Source organism: Vigna umbellata, chromosome 6, assembly GCF_029865625.1.
Source record: "Vigna umbellata cultivar VRB3 chromosome 6, Vumbellata_1.0, whole genome shotgun sequence".
Lineage (NCBI taxonomy): Eukaryota > Viridiplantae > Streptophyta > Magnoliopsida > Fabales > Fabaceae > Vigna > Vigna umbellata.
Window position 1 is genome coordinate 28,356,641 of NC_142170.1, and position 23,175 is coordinate 28,379,815.

The following is a 23,175-nucleotide window of genomic DNA, read 5'->3' on the forward strand; positions in this document are numbered from 1 at the left end:
TGATGTCATTGCCCTTTCACTAAGGGTTAAGTTTAAAAAAACATGAACACATTAAGAAATAGGATCAATTGGATGCACCATTTATTTAGCCAATAATTAATACTAAATTGATAAGAAGCATAACATTATTTAGCTAATTAATTTTTCTTATGTATATATAAATCCTCGTACATTTATAGAAATGGTGCCATTACCTTAATCGGAAATGCAATGCATGCGTAGCTTTGAGTCGTTGGAGACATTAATTTGAGTCCACGGGGTTTGTTCTCTACGCAGGATTCAACAGCCTAAGATTTAGGAAAAATCCAATTCCTTGATTTTGATTTCTGCCAACTCAATCCCTAAATCTTTTTCACGTCTATAAAGTCACGATGAGATCAGAGCTTCATCTCCGTTCAGAAACACTGTTTTATGTCCAAAAGCAAGTTTTGCAACCCTATTATCCAGAAGCCATGGCCATCAGGGACCTCAAACTTTTAAAAAGACAAAGAAGCATCAGAATCTGCTTCGGCGTATCCTCACTTTTGATCCTCATCGCTGTGACCATGATCTTGATTTTTGCCATCTTTAAGCCCAAGAACCCTTTGGTATACGTAAACCCTGTTGACCTTGAAAAGTTTCAAATTCTCTCACCGAATTCAAGCACTGCCCCTTTGCCCTTGGTGATCACAATTCAGAACCCAAACTATGCAACTTTCAAGAACAGAATTTCCAGTGGCTATCTTAAATATGGCGACACCATTATAGGAAAAATTCCCCTGGAATCAAGATCTTACCCTCCGAGAAGCACCACTAATGTGACCACCACTGCGGACATTCAGACAGATTTATTGTTAAAAGATCCGAACTTTATGTCGGATATGGAAGGTGGGGGCTTCAATATGACATCAGAGGCTAAACTTTCTGGGAAAGTGAGTGTGTTAAAGTTTATCAGGCTGAAGGCCAAGGTTTATCTCTCTTGCACAATCTCTTTGAACATATCAGCTCTTCAGACCACTTCCACCTGCGTCTCCAAACTCAAGCTATGAATTCTTAATTTCGAAAGGAACTTTGCATTTAGATCATTTCTGATTGGTTTATATTGCCGACATGGATTGACTCTGATGCTTTATGTAGCAGAGATGCTCTGATGTTATAGCACCTGCAATCAAGTGAAAAACTCTTGGAATTCAGGAATGTATAGTAATTTTTAGGTGTGTTTCCCTTTGCAGCACACGAAAATTGTTGATTGATAGAGTGAACACATTCATATTAATAATAATAATCATGCATTCCAATTATTTTATATTATTGATGTTGTTCTTATCATTCTGGTATTCTTTTGAGATGCTTTCGTGTGACAGAAAAACAGAGCAGAAAGGTAGAAGATGCACAAGTAGTAGTATAGCAATCATAGTGATGATGTCTTTATTAATCATTATGCTCATTATCGCTTTATTCAATGCACAAAATATCTGCTGAAAAAACTTTCCTCTATAACACACAAAAATATATCTGTATTTTGTTAAATATTATTTAATTTTACGATCGTTTTTATTTATTAACTATTACATAATATTAAAAAACGAATTATTTAATATATCTATGTTAATGTTTTCGTTTTTCTGAATTATTAAATATTCAAGGCTTCACTGATATTTATTTTTGCAAAGTTTAATATTAAACTTTTGAATTTTAAGAAAAGTAGTTGAGAAAGCCAATTGTTTTATCTGGACAAGGAAATTTGAATGTGAGAGAAGTATTTATCTAAACAATGTATTTGGAAAATTAAAAAAAAATAAAATATTTTAAAATAATTCACATGTCATATATTTTAATTTTCTTGGTAAAATGACTTGTCCAACTCATGGTTAAGAAAGTAGTAATATTAGAGTCTAGCCTCTTTCAGTACGGTGTGGTTCGAGAACAAATCAAGCGGAAGCTGGTGGACATGTAACACCCGGGTACTGACGAGGACGGGGAGTGATCGCCGGTGCAAGAGGCACGAAGTGCAAAGGGCACAAACAAGGAGCGGCTCCTGGAAGGCTTCCAGTGGAAGGGACACATGGATGAATCGAACATACAACGGAATGAGAGGGATCTAAAGATTGTATAGGTATGAGACTATACAGTTGAAGGATAGCTTAAAGGGATTGATTTGGCTACTCATATCACCAAAATGCATTTGCTTTTCGGTAGCCCAACCCATAAGAACTACATGGTTAAGCGTGCTTAGCCTGGAGTAATATAGGGATTGTGACCTTTTGGGAAGTTTTTTCGGAAAGTGTGCGAGTGAGGACAAAGCACATTGGAAAACCTCGTGGTGATGCATATATGTTTGATTGTTTATTGAAATGGATTATAAATTAATTAGGTAAATGAAGGCAATCTTTTGCTATTGATTTTCACATGATATTATCTTTGGTTATTAGTCTATGTGGAATTTAAATACATTATGTCTAGTATAGGTCTGATCATGATTTCATAATTCACATGATGAACAAATACTACTTGTCATTGTTTTATGGTATCAGTGTAGCGATTCATGGTTGTTTTGAGTGAACTTCAATTCTATAAACATGTTTGATACAGTCTCAACTATTACTGGTCATTGATTTGTAGAATTTATAATTTTTATGGTGTGGATACATGATAAGTGTACTAAATTATATTAGAATAGGTCTTAATATTATAAGTGTAGGTACTAATTAAGTGAATTAATTAATGTATAACTAGCATTGTACGTTAAACCGGCTAGACACACACACACACACACACACACACACACATATATATATATATATATATATATATATATATAGGTAAGTAGGATATGTTTAAACGCTTTCAAATGAATGAATCAAGGAAAAATATAAGATTTAATTAATTTCATCATCAGAGTAAAAATTTACAATTATAGATTTTCCTTCCTAAGCCTTTGAAAATTTCACTTTTGGCTTGAGTCTTGTAAATACCCAAAATCAATACAACTCTTCAAGTGTCCAATTTTACCTTAGTACAGACCGAGGAAGGAAGATTGAACATCTATAGAATTATTGAGGAAGAAACACCAATATGAGTAGAGTTATTGAAAAACCAAATGTCTTAACCATTACACCGAAGATGGTCTTACCGTTGTGATAAATAAAATCTATCTTACACTACTTAAACAAAATAAATAAACAAATTAATACTCCTAGATAAAAAGAAACCGATAGATCTGACAATAAGGACGCAAAGTTACTTTACCGTGAATCAAGGAATCAACTTTAAACCATGTTTAAAAAAAATGATGGTTAGCTAGTTTACGTTAGATTTAAGTCTATAAATAAATATATAATAACACTACTACTACTAATAATAATAATAATAATAATAAAGATGTTCAAAAGTCGATCACAAGTGATCGTTAAAGATTACAGTCCATAGTAATAGAAATAAATAAAGACAATTGTAGTCTCCTCGAGGAGACTATTCTTCGGCGGAAGGCAATCGTAAGGAAAGCTCAATGGAAGGAGCTTTCACCTGGAACAGTAGGGGAGGAGAAATCTCTCTTTCATCAGGAATGAGAGGGATTAGAAAAAGATCCAACGTCACCTGATCTGGAACCGACAACGCTATCCATGCAAGATCTCCAAATAAATAAAATTAGAAATGTTAAAATAAATAATAATTAAAATAATAAATAAATAAAAGTAAAAAAAAAAATACAACATATCTTACCATTCATAAAAGGTACCAAGAGGGGTAGTGGAGAGTAAGATGTGGTGGTGGTGCTTTGCTTCAAGCATCGTTGCTTTTCACTATACCCATAATTTTGAAACCAACAATAAACGCTATACTCTCCAATTTCCCCATAAATTTTAAGTTTCGATGCAATCTCATGCACTTGCTCTCTATTTGGATTTCGTATCCCATATGCAAAAAGGGCCTCTAGTAGAGCAACTTGTTCTTTAGTAGGACTCCATCGTTTATATCCCAGCTTGTCTTGAACGTCCAAATTTTTTAAATTTTTGTTCATTTTTCTAAGAGACAAAAGTGAAGGAATATTATGTTTGTGTCAAAGAGGGTTGATACAATTAGTTTTCTTTTAACTCAATTTTGTCCATAGTCTAGTTTGAAGTCCAGTCTAGATGTATCCTCCGGTCCTCGCAAAGGATCTTACTAGATCTAAGTCCAACAAGTTTATATCCATGATTTGTTTAAGTTAAAATAATTTTTAGGGTACGTAGCATTGTTCTATCTGAATTCCTCTATCCTACCACGAAGGGAGGTTAACTTCGGTTTTCCAGCTTATATACACCATTATTAATTTATTAGTATAAAAAAAAGGTGAAGAGTGGTGAAATAACAAAACAAATAAACAAGTATAACAAGAACAAGGAACGAACGTAAATGCAAAAGAACATGGATTAAAAGAAAGCTTAAAGGAAAGAAGGAACAAAACGAAAGATTGAGAGAATGAAACACTTACAAGAATGCGAAAACAAAAGTCACACTTAGAGAGAGAGGTTCCTCACAAAATTAGGACACTCAAGGAGAGCAAACTCATGCTCCATTATGAGACTCAAGTGTCGCTCAATGCGGAGGAATACTCTAGTTATAGCCAAACATTTTCATTGTAGCAATAGTTTCGGTTGTTGCTACTGGTTGTTTCACAGTGTCGGTTATTTAAATAATAATAATAATAATATTGGTATACGTATGGGAAATTATTGGATAAATTTCTTGTGTATGGTATTTTGATTTGTGAAAGGGCTAGATGTTTGTTATATTTTTTTTAGAATAAAAAAAATGCTCTGGTATTTGTGAATTATCATATGTAGAGTAATTAGTATAAATTGAATTGACTAGGTAACTCATAATATCATATGTAGAGTAATTAGTATAAATTGAATTGACTAGGCAACCCATAAAGGAAGTTAACAGTAATATACAGTACATATGATATATATAACTCATAGTATGACTTATGTGAATACATTTATCTCAATAATAGATGTTGTCTGAAATGCATACTCTGTTTAATAGTGTTACGCTCTTTTAAGGTGCAAGGTTAATTATATATATACTTTGTTGGTATGATTTTGGTTGTCCGTAAGGAGGAAATTAATAATATGAAAGTACTATTAGTGCATATTAATTTTCAATTCAGAATTTAATTGGTTGAAATGTAAAAAAAAAATAAAAAATGAACTGAGTACTAAATTGGTTATGCCTAGTATAATATCGTAAACATTCATGTGTGGATTGAATGTTCTCCTATGAAGTCTAAACGCCTTAATTAATTTGCTGACGTGAGATGGCTGGTATTAAATTCATGTAAAAATCATTCATACATAGTAGGTATGGGCTTTGAAAGGGTTGTGGTTTGAATAATGCGGAATATGTAATATAACTGTTTAGGGAAAGTATAATGTTATTCGGATCAGATTATACAATTGTACCCTGCACCAATACAAATGTTCCGTCTTTAATTTAATAGAATCTAATAAATAGTGATGTGTTACCCAACGAGAACCACTCTCATCTGCATAAAAGTGTTGTATTTCTAAATTTTAATTATGATGTTGAAATGCACAATGTAGAAGAGGTAATTACATATTTATTAAAATCTTATTTAAATTAGCTGTGAATAATTATTTGAGGAATCAAAATATATTACCATAATCATTATGTACTAACACTTAACTATTAGAAGTTGTAATTGACTTGAAACTAAATAAATAAATTAATATATATATATATATATATATATATATATATATATACACACATATATATATATACACACACACACACACACACATATATATATATATATATATATATATATATCTATATCGTACTATCATATATATTTTTCTTGAAGTATAAAATTTTCGAGGTCGAAAATTTTTTGTTGTTGGGGAGAATGTAAGATCCATGAAAAATATTTACCTTAATAGTAACAATTTTATTACTAGTAGTAATAAATTTCTTTGTGAATGGAAAATATAATTAATAAGTTTATGTAAAAATAAAATGTGGAAAGCTAAATAAGAAATTTTAGTAGCTTAAATGATAGAAAATTGTAGTGATAGTGGATAAGCACTCCACGTTTGAAGTCATTATTGAGGGATCAGATATGTCAAGTGGTGATTAAAATATTAATATATTAAAATATTAATATAATAAAATAATATTAATATTAAAATAATAAATAATATTAAAAAATTGTTAAATAGTAAAATTTTTGGACTATAAATAGCCATGAGAGTGGAGGTTATTCTGCACAAAGAGAGGAAGAATCAAGTGAGAAATCTTGAGAAATAGAGAAGAAAGAGTTAGGAAGAAATTTTTAGTTGCAAGAAATTTATTTTTTGATATATTCATTTTGTATGATTTCTGTGATGATTGTATTTTATTATATTGGATTTGAATTTATGCATCTGAACATGATATGAGTATTATGGGGAGATTTTGTAATGGTATAATATGAGTTGAGGAATATGAGCATGGTATGAGTCTCATGGATAGATTCTGTAATGATATGATATTTGTGTATATGTTGATGTTGAGGGTCCTGTTGTTGGAGGTTATCCTGATACTCTAATAATCATCCAATCTCAAGTAGAGAAGGATGAATTATGTGGTGAGAGGGACAGGAGGTCCTAGCATATGTGCCGGTTTTGGACATAGTGTTGAGGACTAACCTTGTGGATGGTATGGAGTATTTTGGAAGTGCATTTGTAAGAAGAAGTAGAAGTCATCACAAGTGCATAACCTCCCGTGACCGCTCGTCAACGTATCATCCGAATGAGTGTCTATTGGGTATTGTGGAACGAGTGTCTATTGGGTATTGTGGAATGAATGTCTATTGAGTATTGTGGGATGAGTGTTTATTGGGTATTGTGGGATGAGTGTCTATTAGGAATTGTGGTATGATGGGATGAGTATCTATGGTGCGATTGTTGTATGATGGTATCACGGTATTTGACATAATTATTATATGATGTTTGTTGAGTTATCAAAGTAATTATGCATGTTTTATAAATGATTTATTGCATGTTAGCTCACCCTACTTGTTTATGTTTGTGTTTGTGTGATGATTGTATAATTCGTTTTAAACTCTGATTCAGTGTCAATGAAAAAAGAGATAGAAGAATAAATTAGAAGAATTCGAGTTATATTTATGAGTTTGTAGTTGAAATTTGAGTTTAAAACACACACACATATATATATATATATATATATATATATATATATATATATATATATATTAAATATGAATTATCAAGTGTGAGATTATGAGATGTTACAAGTAACATCTTTTTCTCTTTCAAAAGTTTTAGATTGAACTCCTTTTTTTTTTTTGCAATCTTTTTCGACACAAAAATACAACATAAATTAACATTTTAAATAAATTAGTTAACTTCATGTAAACATCCAATTTTATATTTTTTTATTATTTATTTGCATATATTTAAACTAATATTATTTTATTTTTTTATCTATTTTCTTTTTCGTACTGATATTAATTCAAAATACTTTTACTAGAATTTGTGCATTTTCTTTTATTCTTTTAGATCGGTTTATTTAATAAAAAAAACCACATTTTTTTCTAATTATTAAAAAAACTTAAATTTTTTCCTATTTTAATTTAATTACAAGTAACTTTATGTAATTAAAGAAAAACTAGAGTTATTTTGCATGATACAATTTTGGGCCAGATCCAATTTTGTTTCTCTTTTTCTCTTGTCGAGCTTTATTTGTCCTTTTAAGCCCTTTTGCATAAAAAAAGTTGGAGGGTTACTCCCTACACCATCTCACTTTGCTCCCTGCACTACCACATTGTTTTTAAATTTCAAAACTATCCTTTATATTTTAAAATATCCTACACCCCACCTCTTTTCTTCAACGGATGTCAACATCCGTTGAAGAAAAAATTCTTCCACGGACGTGCCACATCGATGTGGTGACATCCGTTGCCTTTTTTAGTTTTTTAGTTTTTAGTTTTTTTATTTTTTTGTTTTAAATTAATATATAAATATTATTTAATTATTTTAAAATTATTACTTAATTATTTATAAATTAATTTTATTTTATTTAATAAAAAATAATTATTAATTTTAATTTATGTATTATTATTTAAATAATATTTAAAAAATTTATTATAAATATATTAAAACGGATGTGCCACATCCGTTAGCGGATGTGGCGACATCCGTTGCTTTTTTTGTTTCTTAATTTAGCTTTTTTATTTTTTTTGTTTTAAATTAATATATAAATATAATTTAATTATTTTAAAATTATTACTTAATTATTTATAAATTAATTTTATTTTATTTAATAAAATAATTATTATTAATTTTAATTTATGTATTATTATTTAAATAATAATTAAATTTTTTTTATAAATATATGAAAACGGATGTGCCACATCCGTTAACGGATGTGGCGACATCCGTTTCCTTTTTTAGTTTTTTAGTTTTTAGTTTTTTAATTTTTTTATATTTTAAATTAATATATAAATATTATTTAATTTTTTATAAATTAATTTTATTTTATTTAATAAAATAATTATTATTATTTTAATTTATATATTATTATTTAAATAATAAATAAAAAACTTTTTAAAAATCTATTAAACGGATGTGGCACATCCGTTAACGGATGTGGCCACATCCGTTCCGTTGAAGTTTTTTTTTTTAAAATAAAATAATAAACTAAAATATAAAATATGTAAATGAATGTTACGGATGTCAACATCCGTTGAAGGTGAAACGGATGTTGACATTCGTTTTATAGAAGGGCAAATATGGTATGGAGAGGTGCAGGGAGCGGTTGGTGGTAGTGGAGGGAGCAACTCTCAAAAAGTTGTTACCAACTATATATAAACTAATACGATTTGTTTACATATATTTTAAATCTTAGTCAACTAGTTGTTTTATTAGGAATTACACATATGAAAATTGAGTATTTTAAGATTTTGCACAGAAGATTATGTACCTTTAAATATGGTACTGAATTTTAGGGTTGAATCAATCTGAATTTTATAAGATAGAAAGCTAATAAACCCATTAGTTAAAAGGGTTTGTGAAACCATTTGGATTCTTTTTGTTTGATAAATTTTGTTTTTCTTTTGTTTCAACCTTTTTCTAAGTTTTTACTTGATTCATAGTTTGGTTGATTTGTATAATAGTATACGTCATATAAAATAAAGGGCCTAAATTATCTTAGATTTCTTCCTTCTAAGCTCAATGAACATTTCATTCTAAAGTAAAAAAAAAAAAAAAAAAAAAAAAAAAACTCTATCAATTATGAAACAAATTAATATAAAAAATGCCTAATTAAGATGCACAACAGTAAGTATTTTAAAAGAATTACAAAAACCTAAGTTTACAACATGAGTCGTTAATTCGATGTTGTGTTTATCTCTGTTTATCTTCTTTTTTTTTTTCATTATTTATTGTTAAACACTTTTGTATTTGAACTTTATTTCTTGAATTATGTCTTTAAAGCAAAATAATATTACGATTTTTGTATGAGCTTAGTAAAATTTTTGTAATTAATAAAGTATCATTTTGGTTTTAGTTTTTGAAGTATTTATTTATATTTATTAATATTTGAAATATTTTTGAACTTTTCTTTATGTACGTTATTCAATATTTTTTTATCATAAGTGTATCATATGATAGTATATTGATATAAACAAATAAAAAACATATAATAGTAATCAATTCAACTCTCAAGATTACGAAATATATATGAAAAAGCGTGTGCATAATTGAACTGATATAAGTAATTTTTTTAAACAAAAATAGTTAATTTATTAGTTACCAGTTTAAAGGGAAATTTTATCACATACTTTTAAATATATTATGTTGTAACGACAATAATTTTTCCTAATCTAATAAGAATGCAATGCTTCTTTATTGGTTCTATGCAAGTTCTCTATCGATCAAGAGGTAGTTGAAGATTTTTCATTGAAGATAAATTTATTTGTACCTTATATATATACTAGTTAGATTTATTTTTGTTTAATAGTATGACTAAATTACTTTCAACTTGATATAGTAGATATACGTTATATTCCACTTTATAAAAAAATATTAAATTTATTTCAAAATTGTATAATGCTTTTACGTAAGATAAACAGGAAGATTTTAAAAATAATCTCAATTTTTTCGAAAAGTTTTTAAAAATAAAGGATAAAGTAAACAGAATTTGTACATTCTAATATTATGTTACAAACCACCACCAAGTAATTTGGATATAGAAGTTTTAGATCTGTTTTTTTAACTATATAAAAGAAACTGAAAACAACCAAACATTATAAACTTAAACGAACTTTTTGACTCAAGTTTTATCATTTTCTAAGTTTGCGTTTGTTTTATAAGTTTAATAAATAAATAAACAATATTCTCGAAAATGTGAAATTCTGTTACACTTTTATAGATATTTAAGAGGATGAAATATTTAAACAGTCTTAAATTACAACTCTTAGAATGTGAGATCATTAGGTGTAGTCGAAATATATTAGAATAATAATTCTTAAAACATGAAAGTGGTGATGGAAAATTTGACAGGAACACTTTGCTACATTGAAGTGAAGAATGATGCAACAGTCGAAGATCTGAAGAAGGAAATTGAGAGTGAGCAGAAAGTAGCAGGTGATCGTTTGATACTTGTTCTTCATGGTGATAATGAATCTCTTATAATAGGTAAGGAGGAAGAAAATATGTCTCTATTTGATTGTGGAATTCAAGATGGATCTCATATTTATCTCTTCTTCAATCCACTTAATCACGATTCTATTCATAATTTCTGGTTTAGTAATCCATTCTTTTACTATTAAACCAAGTTAGTATCAATATTTTGTTTCTAATTTTTTATTTTATTTTTATTTTCAGTTTTCTTCTTCTTTTTCACCTTCCACTAGTTGTATTTTCTTTAAATTTAATTTTCCCAAATTTCAATAATTTTTCTTGTCAAATGTTCTTTTACTTCTATATTTGTACTTATATCAAATATACTTCTACATCAAATTTCACAAAATGCTGACACTGTATGAGGTTCTTCAATTGAAAACTTTTTTACTCTCAATCAATTTGAGTCTGTAAATTAAATCATATAAGAGTAGAATTGAAGAGTTAGAGTCTGTAAATTATCATAAAATTTATAAATTTATTGTTTTAAAAATTTAAAACTGAAAAACATCCATATATCTTTATGATGAAGTTTTGTTTTTGTCCTTATGATATTTATTTGGGCTTTGGGCTACTGTGAAAATTAGATAGACTCCAGAAGACTTTACTTTTTCCAGTTTCTTTCCGCACCTCAATATCTTTCTTTTTGCATCACCATACTTTCCACTTTGTTTTTCGTTTCTTTTCATAATTTCTTTTTCTCTGTCCTTCAATTTTAACAGTTTCAATATGAGCGTATCAAAGACAAATTCTATATTCCAAATTCAGTCATTCATAATAATCAAACATGCTAATTTATCTCACACTCATAATTATAAACAATAAATCAACCAATTTAAATATGAAAAAGATTTTCCACACCTGATAGATTAATTCTATTGTCTCTTAGATGAAAATATGAGTTGGAAACGAAATTAAGTTATTAAAAATCTTTATAGTTCAAACCTTTTATTAATAAAATATTGTAGTGTTATTTTTTCTTTTTTATAAAAAACCACCATTGTCCTGAAGTTATTATTTAGATTCTCACATATTATAAATAGATGTTTTATCTCAACCGATAAAAAGAATAAAAGATTTCAATTTTTAAAATATTTTTTTATAGATATGTTACTAAATTATAATTTTAGAATTGATAATTTATTATAAATAGAAACTTTGTAGTTTTTAGAATAATATAATAATGAATCAAATGGTTAAATATAGAGATCAAATTATTAAATATAAAAATCATAAAACCTTTAAATTTTTCAGAGATATAATTTTAATGGATAAAGAATGAAAAAAAATCTATAAACTAATTATAAAAATTTTATTAGAAAATTTTATCTCTTTATATTTTTTTTTCTTTATCCACTCTAGAAGTTTAAACCATCACTAAGAAAACAAAAGATATTCTGTGGAGATTTTTATTTTAATTTATAAAGGTTTTTATCCTATGCAAATTAATTTGCAAGAGTTTTTTAAATCTTTGCATACAGGTTTGTTACACCCCTTCTTGTAGAATTTTATTACTTTGATATCTTATTTATATTGTGAAGGTCTTTTTAAGTCGGGTTTTAATCCCTTCTATTTTGACTATTATTTTGTGAATGTTTGAAATATCTTTTATTTTAGTGTATAGATTTAAACATAGGTTTCTTTCATTTTATTTATATGGGTTGATATCCTCTTCAATTTAGAATTATTATTGTAGAAGTTTTAATGTCTTTTATATTATTTATTTTATGAGTTTATTACTACTTTATTTTTTTGCTTGCGTTATTTTTAATCTTCTAAATTCAATAATTTGTATTTAATTAGAAATTCTGTTATATGACAAAGTATGTCACCTTTTGAGGTACTTATTTTTTTATTAACAATATTTATAAATGTTTGTTCAAATACTTATGAAAAAGAAAAAGGATATATCAAACTTTTGTCAAAGTATTCAAATATATATCATTAAAATATTTCCTTCTCAAAATCACGATAGTAATATAAAAGTAATTTAAATTGAAATTCAACTTAATCTATAATTATTTAAAATTTATAATAAAATAAATATAGTTTCATCCTATAAAACATCATAAACACAATAAATATCGTTAGCACATGATGATTCTATTGTACTCAAAGAAGACTAGACTCATGGTCTTTGCATCACTAGTTTTCCATAATGAAAAAAAAAATATTAAAGTGAAATATTTATCAACACTGCAAGAATTTGAAAATTGCGAACTTGATTCAACATATATTCCAACTACACAAATGAATTTAAATATAGTTGTTTCGTGGTGTTTATTCACTATCACACTTAAAATTTAAATATTTAGTTAAATTTGATTATAAATGATTTTGGATATTTTATTATTTTGAATTAAATATGTTTTTAGTTTCTAAACTTTGACGTCAAATTAATGTCTATAACTTTGATAAATTTTGATCTCAAACTTTAAAAATTAATGGATATAGTCATTTTAATCTAATTACTTTAAATTTTTTTGACGTGTCAAACACGTTTTATATTAGTATTTAAATTATTTACATTGTTTCGTATGTTTTCAATTTTAATTGAAAATTTCATTTGATACATCAAAAAATTTAATATAATTTGGTTAAAATTAGATTTGTTTATTTTTAAAGTTTAAAAATTAAAATGTATTTTGTAACAAAAATAAATTTGAATTTCGTATTAAAATTCAAGAAAAAAATACTTAATTTTTTTTTCACACATAATCTAATAAGTATAACGTCTTATCAATTATAATAAATGAACTTTTGTTTTTCTCATTTTTCACGCTGTATTCCATTTTGGGCATCCAAATATATTATCTTTCTTTTCTTTTAATTGATGAACCTTACTATATATATTTAATGACGGTTACCAAATATGTATTGGGTGAGCAGTTGATAGGTGTAACTTGACACTTGCAAAAAAAAAATGCAAATATATATATATATATATATATATATATATATATATATATATATATATATATATATATATATATATATATTATATTTTGGTACGAAAATTGGTTTTGAAAGAATAAGGAGGCAGTGAAAAGAGTGTGTGGTCCAATCCAAAACTAACTAAGCACCAAAAGATTCTGATTAGAAGTTGATGGATAATATTCGCATTATATTCCTAAATTGTTCCCAGTTTATGCTTAGGTTGTTAGTTGCCGGCCATTAACAAATTGACACTAAAAATGTTCCCAGCAAACACATAATGTATTATTGAATAACCTAATTCAAATTTAATCACCAAAAAGTCACTTCTTTTATGCATTATTCAATCTCTGGTGTAATGTGTATTATCTTGATGTATTGTACAAATACTAAGATCGTATTATGGTACCCTGGCTTTTGATTTCCTCGTCCAATTTTGGGTCAACTGAAACCTTTTTCTATGTTCCTTAAGAAAATGAAAATATAACTTCACTCCAAAGTTAAAATATGTCATATTTTTTTTTTATGGAAATATAATGTGAGTTGATTAAAGTGCCAATAAATATTAATTGCATAAGATCTTTATGTCATAAGATTAAGACTCTACTAACAACATGAGAAATTAGACATGTCTACTCTCTTGAATATTTACAAATTGTATAAAGAGATAATTGCGGTCAATGGAGAAGGATGCAATGTATTTTATAATACTAATAATATCATCATAATCTTTAACATTGGAGTAAAATGAAATTTGCATTTTATAGTTATCTATTTTCTCAAAATATGATAAAACTATAATATTACTATTTATATTAGTACATTCATCTAAAAAAAATAAGAACACAACCTATATTCATATACTCTACTACATCTACTATTTTTTTTTCTATTTAAACCTGAAACATCTTATGTTAATGCCAAAAATAATGATCATTGCAAACAAAAAAGAAATACATAACATAAAGCATAAAAGAGTTATATCACATGATCATATCATTACACATTTGTAGACACAAGATCAAAGACATTACTAGACTCAATATTTGGATTAACGAAATTAACATCAAAATCACTAAAGACAAACACTTGTGGAAGCTTCTATTGCTCTGTAGAGTCATTACTAATGAGTTTCACTCTACCACTCACGAGGTTAATCTCCTTCACGTGCTAGACCATTATCTTGCCTTCAGACTAGGACCTCATACTACTCTTACCATATAACACACTCTACTATATATAAGTGTGAATGATAACAATAGGATTTTTCCCATGGAATTCCTTTTAATTTCATAAACTCATATCTAATACAACCTTTTCAACATCAATTATATACACTATTACAACAACGAATAACAATAATAGAAAACATTACAACCACAAAAACTAGTTAAATATACAATAGACAATGTATCAAAACATACAACAGAAGGTGAACTCAACTCTAAAGCTCATAGAGGGTCATTTTCAAAGGAGCGCTCAACGGCATAGACTAGCGCTCAGTATTAGCAACCCCTGGATCTCTAACTTGAGAGCACTCAATGTCAAGGCCACTAGAGCACTCTAACTTGAGCGTACTCAATGGCAAAAATTAACACTCAATGTCCTATCATGAAGATGTCACTAATTTGAGATTTTAAAGCTAGGGTTCAGTGCCACCATTAGGGTGTCAAAATGGGTTGTGGCGCGAGTTAAGCTGCTAACTTGCTAAAACAGGGCATACTGAGTTGGAATTTTCAACTCACCAGTTCGTTTTAGCCTGACTCACCTAGCCTGCCAAATTGGTGGGCCCCTTGCTTGCTAACCTATTTTGTTTTCTATTTTTTTATTTTTTTAATTAAATATGAAAAGAAAAATAATTAAAATGATTAAATTTTTTATATTATATTTTTGTAAAAATGTAAGTAGGTAATACTATTATAATTTAAATAATTAACATCTACAAATTAAGTTCCAATTATTAGTTATAATTTATTATACAACGATACTTCAATTTAGATCACATATACATGTTCGATTCTTTAAAATACTTTATATGTGCTTATTAATAAATAATCTAATCTATCAAACAATAATATTTATATGATGATAATAATTTATAACTTTTTATGTTGACAATGTTTAATATATATGATTTTAATTTTGATTCACACAATAAAAATCATATATTTATAACATTATTAAGAATTATTGTACACTTTTCAATATACATATATATCATGTATCATATCTTATTGTTTCAAAATAAACGTATCGACAAATCAAATATGCATCGTATCCATTACGCGTATAGTATATGTTCATCGTATGTTATAATAGAGTAATTTAACATGCAAATGTAATAATTATTTTAATTTATCCAATTAAAAATATTAATTAATCAATTCAAAGCATAAAAAATCTATATAATTAAATATGTTTTAAATAATATTTATAAGTATATATACAAACAAATTTTATAAATAAAAATTAAAAAAAAACTTAGGTGGCGAGCCTATCAACAGATCCTATGGCAGGATAGGTTGAAATTTTGGCCTATTCTTTTATGATGGGCCAGTCCGGCCTATTTTGGACAGGCCAAAACCAGCCGAGATAACGTGTTTGGCCATCCCTAGCCATTATGTTACCAATCAACACCACATTAGCAGAAACTAAAAATTTCAAAATTTGAAGTTATTTAACTACACCAATCACAATAGGAAAATCATAAAATTACCGATGGATTTTTATCGATGACTTTTAATCTGTTGGTAATGATTAATTATTAATGGGGTTACTAACATATATCCTTGTTTAACTTAGTCATGATTTTCCTTATTGTGACTCCATTTGAAATGTGGATGAAGGAGATGAGACCAATAATGTGAATGAAGGAGATGAAGAGAAAAAAAATTGGATAGATATGTGTGGATGAAAGAGATCAATGTAAAAGGATTTATAAATATGAACAAAGAAGATGAATATAACAAGATTTATAGAAGTGGGGAAGAAAAAAATGTGATGAGGAGATTTGTCAATTTTAAATCTAATCATTTAAATTAAAAATAATCCACAATTCATATTCATTGTTCTAAACATACATTATTCATAATATATAACTTAACATTAACACGTCCACGCTAATTAACCTAAATAAATATATGGCTTAATTGGTCATTTGATACACTTCTCGGGCAATGTGTGTACTTGATATCCATTTTTTAAAAAGTTTCAACTTCATCCTTTAATGATTTAATGTGCATCAATCAAGTCATCCCCGTTAGTTTTTCATATACAACGTTAATTGTGTGGTGACGTGGCAAAATAGAAGATCTAAGTGTAACAATTTATAAATTCACAGTGTAAATTGGGTTGTTGAGGTGTGCTTTTAATGGTGAATTTTGAAGTTTGAGGTTTGCCCTAGTTCTTCTCTGCACATTGCATTCTTTTGTACCCATTGTCTTCTTCACAATCACCGTCCCCCTTCTCACAAGCAGATCCTCTCCTTCCTGGGCAACATCAGCTAGACCCTCCATAACTTCTTCACAGTGCCCATCTCCCTCCACATTAACTTCTTCTTGACAATGACAATCTCCCTCTCCATCAACTTCATCTTCACAATCACCCTCTCCCTCCATATCATGAAAAACATATAAAATTCTAACCCTAAATTATGCAATTAGTGAAACACCACATCAATGTCAAAAATCCTAAAACGACACACAATCACATACATTCAACACAAGCATACCTTTGATCTTCAATCCAACCCATTCCACTGTCAATGAAACTCCCATTCTTCACTTTCACTTCGCTGGGAATTGAATCCTAATTTTTCTTCCCCTCTTTCTTATCGAATTTCCAATTTCCTTTATGTTCAAAGTTGTGTAAATCCCTAATTTAGTATTGTATCAATTTCCTTTTCTATTTTTCTAAGCACTCCTAATTTCCACATCATTGTGCCCTACATATTACATGTTAGAAAAAAAAATGGCACCACATCATAGAATTACCAAGTCAACATATACAATAAGTCAACGTTATTGATTGAAACAATGTGAACAGAGAATGACTTGATTACTGCATATTAAACCATTTCGAGACGAAATTGAAATTTTTTAAAAGTAGATATCAAGTAGACAGAACCAATTAAACCTAAATATAAATATTAAAATCAAATATGATTAATGTCAATTTGAATAATTTAATATTTATTTTAATAGTAACGTTGACTAAACTAAAAATAATCTTATTTATTTTAGTACTAACTATAATTTGACATAAAAAAATATTTAATTATTATGAAAGGTTAAAAGTAGTTTTTATAGTTTTTAAGAAAAAATTATCCTTTTACATTAATTTAGAATTTAACTTTATTAAAATATAATATTAATATTAATAGAATTAAAAAAATAAGATATCTCACCTAGTTTGGTTGAAGACGCGTTTGGAGAGCTTAAAAAAATTATATCAGTTACTTATCAACGTTTCACTTAATATTGAGTAAAAAAGTGTATTCAAGTTTTATTTCAGCTCAAAATATTAAAATTTGTGCACATAATATACTATGTTATGTGAAAAATTTACGGACAGTTGTTTTAACTCTTTGTAATTAATTATGTCCTTATCTTAAATGATAGAAGTAATTTTTTTTTGCATTTTACAAAAATAATAAATAAATAAATAATGTTAATTGTTCTTGTAGGTTAAAATTTGTATACAAGGTCTCTGCGAGAAACATGGTTGATATTCTTCCAATCTATTATAAATTTAAGATGTATCCTTTGACCCACTGATATATTTCGAGATCTGTTCGGGTAAGATTTTTTCAATGTTTGAGGGTGGAGTACTTCCAAAAATACTTTGATGTTGAAGTAAGATGTATACATAAAATAATAAAAAATACTAAAAGAAATACGTAATAGTATTATTTATAGTAGTGTAACATCCAAAAAAAATATAGCTGTAAATTATATTTAAGAGTACTTATATATACAATGAAATAGAATAGTTATAGGAAATAAAATTAACTTACAATTATCCTAAAATAACCATAAATTTAAAACTTATAAAATCCTACACTGATACAAACCATAAGAACAAACCGAACGGTCATACAAGATATGTATCAACCGAACGGTCATACAAGATATGTATCAACCGAACGGACCTATCCTAAGGGGTTGAAGACTCCTCGCTCAGCACCTGCTCCAGAGAACCCTCTGCACACTCTACTCACACCCACAGGGTGATCATTGCAAGGACGTAAACGACCGAACGGACAACATGACAAGACAGAAAAATAAGGGTAAGATAATGTAATTTAATTAACCATGTTAACATGCAATTCAGACACACATATAATACAATCATGCATATATAGAAATCATACAATCGTGTTATAATTGACCACTTTATTCTAACTGTCCGGACTAGTATAAATATGTAGCTATGGTCGTTCGTGCACTCGTGGGTGAAGTAACTGGAAACACCCTCAGCTGCCACACGAGGTTAGCCCGTTATCCCTCACCTTAGGTCAAGGTAAACATACCGCCCAGGCTAGGGCCTCCAGCTATTCTCATGACATGTCTCACCATTCTCTACTTGAGAATTTGTGACCATTAGAATGTCAGGATGAACGCCAAAGCTAAGCTTCCCATATTCATACTTTTACCACATTAAAACCTCCACTGAGACATTCCTCCTTGGAATTCTCTTTCACATTACATTAAAAATATCATACCATACTTCAATATCAACATACTTCCTCATCCATAACATTTAAGTAAAATCAAACTGAACAATAAAACAACCACCATTCTTGAGCACGACCGAACGTAAAAGATCAACACAACCTATGAACAAGACCGAACGACAGAACACTTTCAATATGTGAACATGACCGAACGGTCATTTAAGAGTAAGACTCAAGCATGAGCCGAACACGGTTTTAAGGCCAAACACTAGAACAACCGAATACTAAAGTTAAACCGAACGCTTGAATCTTATACTGATCACTTATATCTTAGGCCGAATACTATTGGCTTAGACCGAACACTTAGGTCTTAGGCCGAACAGTATTGGCTTAAGCCTAACACTAACACTAGCATAACTGCTAGTACCAGACCGAGCGTTACCAAGAATGAGCGCTAGTACGAGACCGAGCACTACCAAGAACGAGCGCTAATACAAGACCGAGCACTACCAAGAACGAACGCTAATACAAGACCGAACATTACCAAGAACGAGCGCTAGTACAAGACTGAGCACAGAACAATCATGAACTGGTAGGACTTTGAGGAGACCAACTCCAGTTAATAACCGAGCACAGAACAAGACCGAGCGGTCAACAGTAACCACTCGGCATTCTACATGATTCTGCAGAACTTCTACAGAATTATGAACAATGCCTAACTTAACCAAACCAGAATATCTTTGCCAATATCTAATCCTCCACTTTAGAATTATAAATCAATTCAAACCTATCCAAATATACCTAAACCATAATAACATCAATCAAAAGAATCCCATAACCAATTTCTCCCAGTCACTTCCTTAACAGAACAGACTGATCACTATAATGCAGAAAACCCAACTCGTCCACAGGTTTTGACTGTACACATTAATCAAGCCAACATCAAATTATCCACACATGCATACGTCCAACAATGCCGAATACCAATTCATTCACTTACACACATGCATAATCATCAAACAACATATTCATACATAGTAAATCATAATTAAATTAACTATAGCTTCCCTTACCTCTTTGACCGAACCGAAGCTTAACAACTGCAGACTCAATCACCACTAGAAATTCCTATGAACACCTATAGTTCATTGATTTATGAGAATAGACCACCAAAAGACCAAAAATGTGATCAGAAATGGGAAGAAGAAGCTGATGAACACATGCAACCAGAAACTTGGCTTGCATGTGTCAAAATGTTTCGGAATCTCACAAGAGCTCAAGAAATCGAGACTTACCAGCTCTAAATAAGACTTTGATCGGTGGAAAAGGAAACTCTTGATCTTATGAACGCCTATGGAGATTCTGATCACCGATCAGATGAACCAACAGTGAGTAATTTTAGAGAGAAGGAGAAGAAAAGAAGATTTCAGAAACTTAAAGAGAAGTAGTGCATGCAGAGGAGAGTGGCACGAAATTTTGAAAAGTTCCTTTATATACTACCGTTAAAACCCGATCGATCCACTCAGATGCATATACCTGTCTTCCCACTTTCTCTGAATTTCTCAATCCTTACCAGTAGTTTCATGATTTTTTACCTAATTGGATCTATATCACCTTAGTAAATACCCACTACAAAAAAGTAGGGCATTACCGAAGGCCATAAGCCCTCGGAAATTGCCAAAAGTCGTCGATAATGGATGTTTACCGAAGGCCTATCGACGGCCAAAAATCCTTCGGTAAATCCCTTGTCGCTAACCATTACCGAGGGCTTCTGCCCTTCGGTAATTACCGAGGGCCAAAAGCCTTCGGTAATTACCGAGGGCCAAAAGCCTTCGGTAATTACCGAGGGCCAAAAGCCTTCGGTAATTACCAAATAGCTGAAAAAAAAAAGTATAATGGAGGGTACTCAGTCAAGGGTCTGGTAATCGTTTACACCAACCCTGTAAACGATTACCCGAGAGAAAATTGGAATTTGTACAGAAAGTCCAACACAGGTACTCAGTCAGGTGAACAGGGGTCACCATTGAAAAAAAAGTGACTTTTAGGCACTTTTGCACTTGTCTTAGGCTGTTCCTTGTGTTTCAGTGGTGGGAGAGGGAGGTTAGTGATGTGATTATGTCCCAATGATGGAGGAAAGTGATGTTTTGGCACCCCATGATGGAGGAAAGAAACAATGTTTATGAGATGAGCAACTTGAGTGAGTTAACATGCTGTCAACTTTGACCTTTGCTGGCTATTTTACTGATAACTTTTCCCACCGACCTCCAAATGATGTGATTCTTTTTTTATTAGAAACTAGACTCAAACATCTTTCCAATGACTACTATTTTGTAATTTTTGGACATTTGAGTTGGTACAGTTTATTGTTTCAAGTCAGCGTTTCATATATTTTTGCCAACTCTGACCTTTGCTTGTTCTTTTGCTCATAACTTTCTCCACCGAACTCCAAATGAGTTGATTCTTGTTTTGTTGGAATCTATACTCAAAGACCTTTCAAATTATGCCTTAGAAATCAAATTTACACCTTCTTTGACACTGTAATCGATTACAAGGACACTGTAAACGATTACCCGAGAGAAAATTGGATTTTGTACAGAAAGTCCAACACAGGTACTCAGTCAGGTGAACAGGGGTCACCATTGTTAAAAGAAGTGAGTTTTAAGCACTTTTGATCTTGTCTTAGGCTGGTCCTGGTGTTTTAGTGGAGGAAAGTGATGTTTTGGCACCCCATGATGGAGGAAAGAAACAATGTTTATGAGATGAGCAACTTGGGTGAGATAACATGTTGTCAACTTTGACCTTTGCTGGCTAGGTAATTCTTTGCTTTTGACAAGTTTCCTAGCTTCATTCCACTAGTTTAGACATGTTAGGATGTTCACATACCTTAGAATGAGTCTACATTAGGTGAAATGACAATTTGTCACCTTATAAGTACACTTTTTAGGTACTAAATACTCAAACTTTGAGTTTTAGGTGAAGAGAAGCCACTTGCAGCGTGAATGAAGTGAAGATAATTCCACCAGCAGCTGCAGCTACCTACATGGTCTAGTTTGCAGCAGTCTAGCCACGTAGAGAAGCTTCACTCACGGCCTTTGAAGGAGGGGAAACATGTCCAGCAGCTGTAGCTACCATCACATCCAGTTGGGAAGAAGAAGGAAGCTCACGGTTTCTTTGAGAAGCATGGCAGCAGCTCACGTTCAAAAGAAAGGCTTCTATGGAGTGGAAGAGCTAAGAGAGAAAAGGAGATGAGTTCAGGGCTGAATGGAGTTGGACGTGTGAAAGAAGAGGAATAGGGAAGGAAAGTCCAGCCACCACTCATGGTTGGCAAAGCTCCAGCTGCAACTCATTACTTTCAAAGTGAAGAATTTTGCAAGTTGGACAACACAAGGGCCACCACTTAAAATCTGGTGCAGTGCAGATTTTTGATGTGACTGGTTTAATGTGTGGTATGGTGTTGTGACGTTTTGGTGAGGCTTCCAAGGTCCAAAATTCTTGCTCCAAGGGGGTAGCATACTAGGTAATGGAAGGGTTGCTGAATTGGACAAAGAAGTAGCTCTAAAAGTAGCAATTTGGCTTGATTTTCAGTAGCATTTCACTAACTTGGAACCACTTTTTTAGGTCCAAACAACTTAAACTTTGAGTTTTACCTAATTCTTTGCTTTTGACTAATTTCCTAGGTTCATTAAACTACTTTAGACTTGTTAGGATGTTGACATTACTTAAAATGAGTCTATATTAGGTGAATTGACAATTTCTCACCTTATAAGTACACTTTTTATAATCTAAATACTCAAACTTTGAGTTTTAGGTTATTCTTTGTTTTTCACCACTTCAACAACTTTGTTTGGTGAATTTAAACTTGTTAAAACTCAAATTTAACTCAAAACCAAACTGCTA

At 29.8% G+C, this 23,175-nt stretch overlaps 2 protein-coding genes across 2 annotated transcripts; one reads left to right on the forward strand and one right to left on the reverse strand.

Moving 5' to 3' along the window:
* The first annotated feature begins 210 nt into the window (after positions 1 to 210).
* Positions 211 to 1,288, forward strand: LOC148197145 (uncharacterized). Its single transcript, XM_088093428.1, has one exon. The coding sequence runs from the start codon at positions 372 to 374 to the stop codon at positions 1,026 to 1,028; it is 657 nt and encodes a 218-aa protein (XP_087949554.1). The 5' UTR covers positions 211 to 371; the 3' UTR covers positions 1,029 to 1,288.
* Positions 1,289 to 3,450: 2,162 nt separating this feature from the next.
* Positions 3,451 to 17,221, reverse strand: LOC148197146 (uncharacterized). Its single transcript, XM_088093615.1, has 4 exons — positions 17,038 to 17,221; positions 11,301 to 11,421; positions 3,703 to 4,004; positions 3,451 to 3,611 (listed from the first exon to the last, which is right to left on the reverse strand). The coding sequence occupies exons 1-4, from the start codon at positions 17,219 to 17,221 to the stop codon at positions 3,451 to 3,453; spliced, it is 768 nt and encodes a 255-aa protein (XP_087949741.1).
* Between the last annotated feature and the right edge of the window lie 5,954 nt (positions 17,222 to 23,175).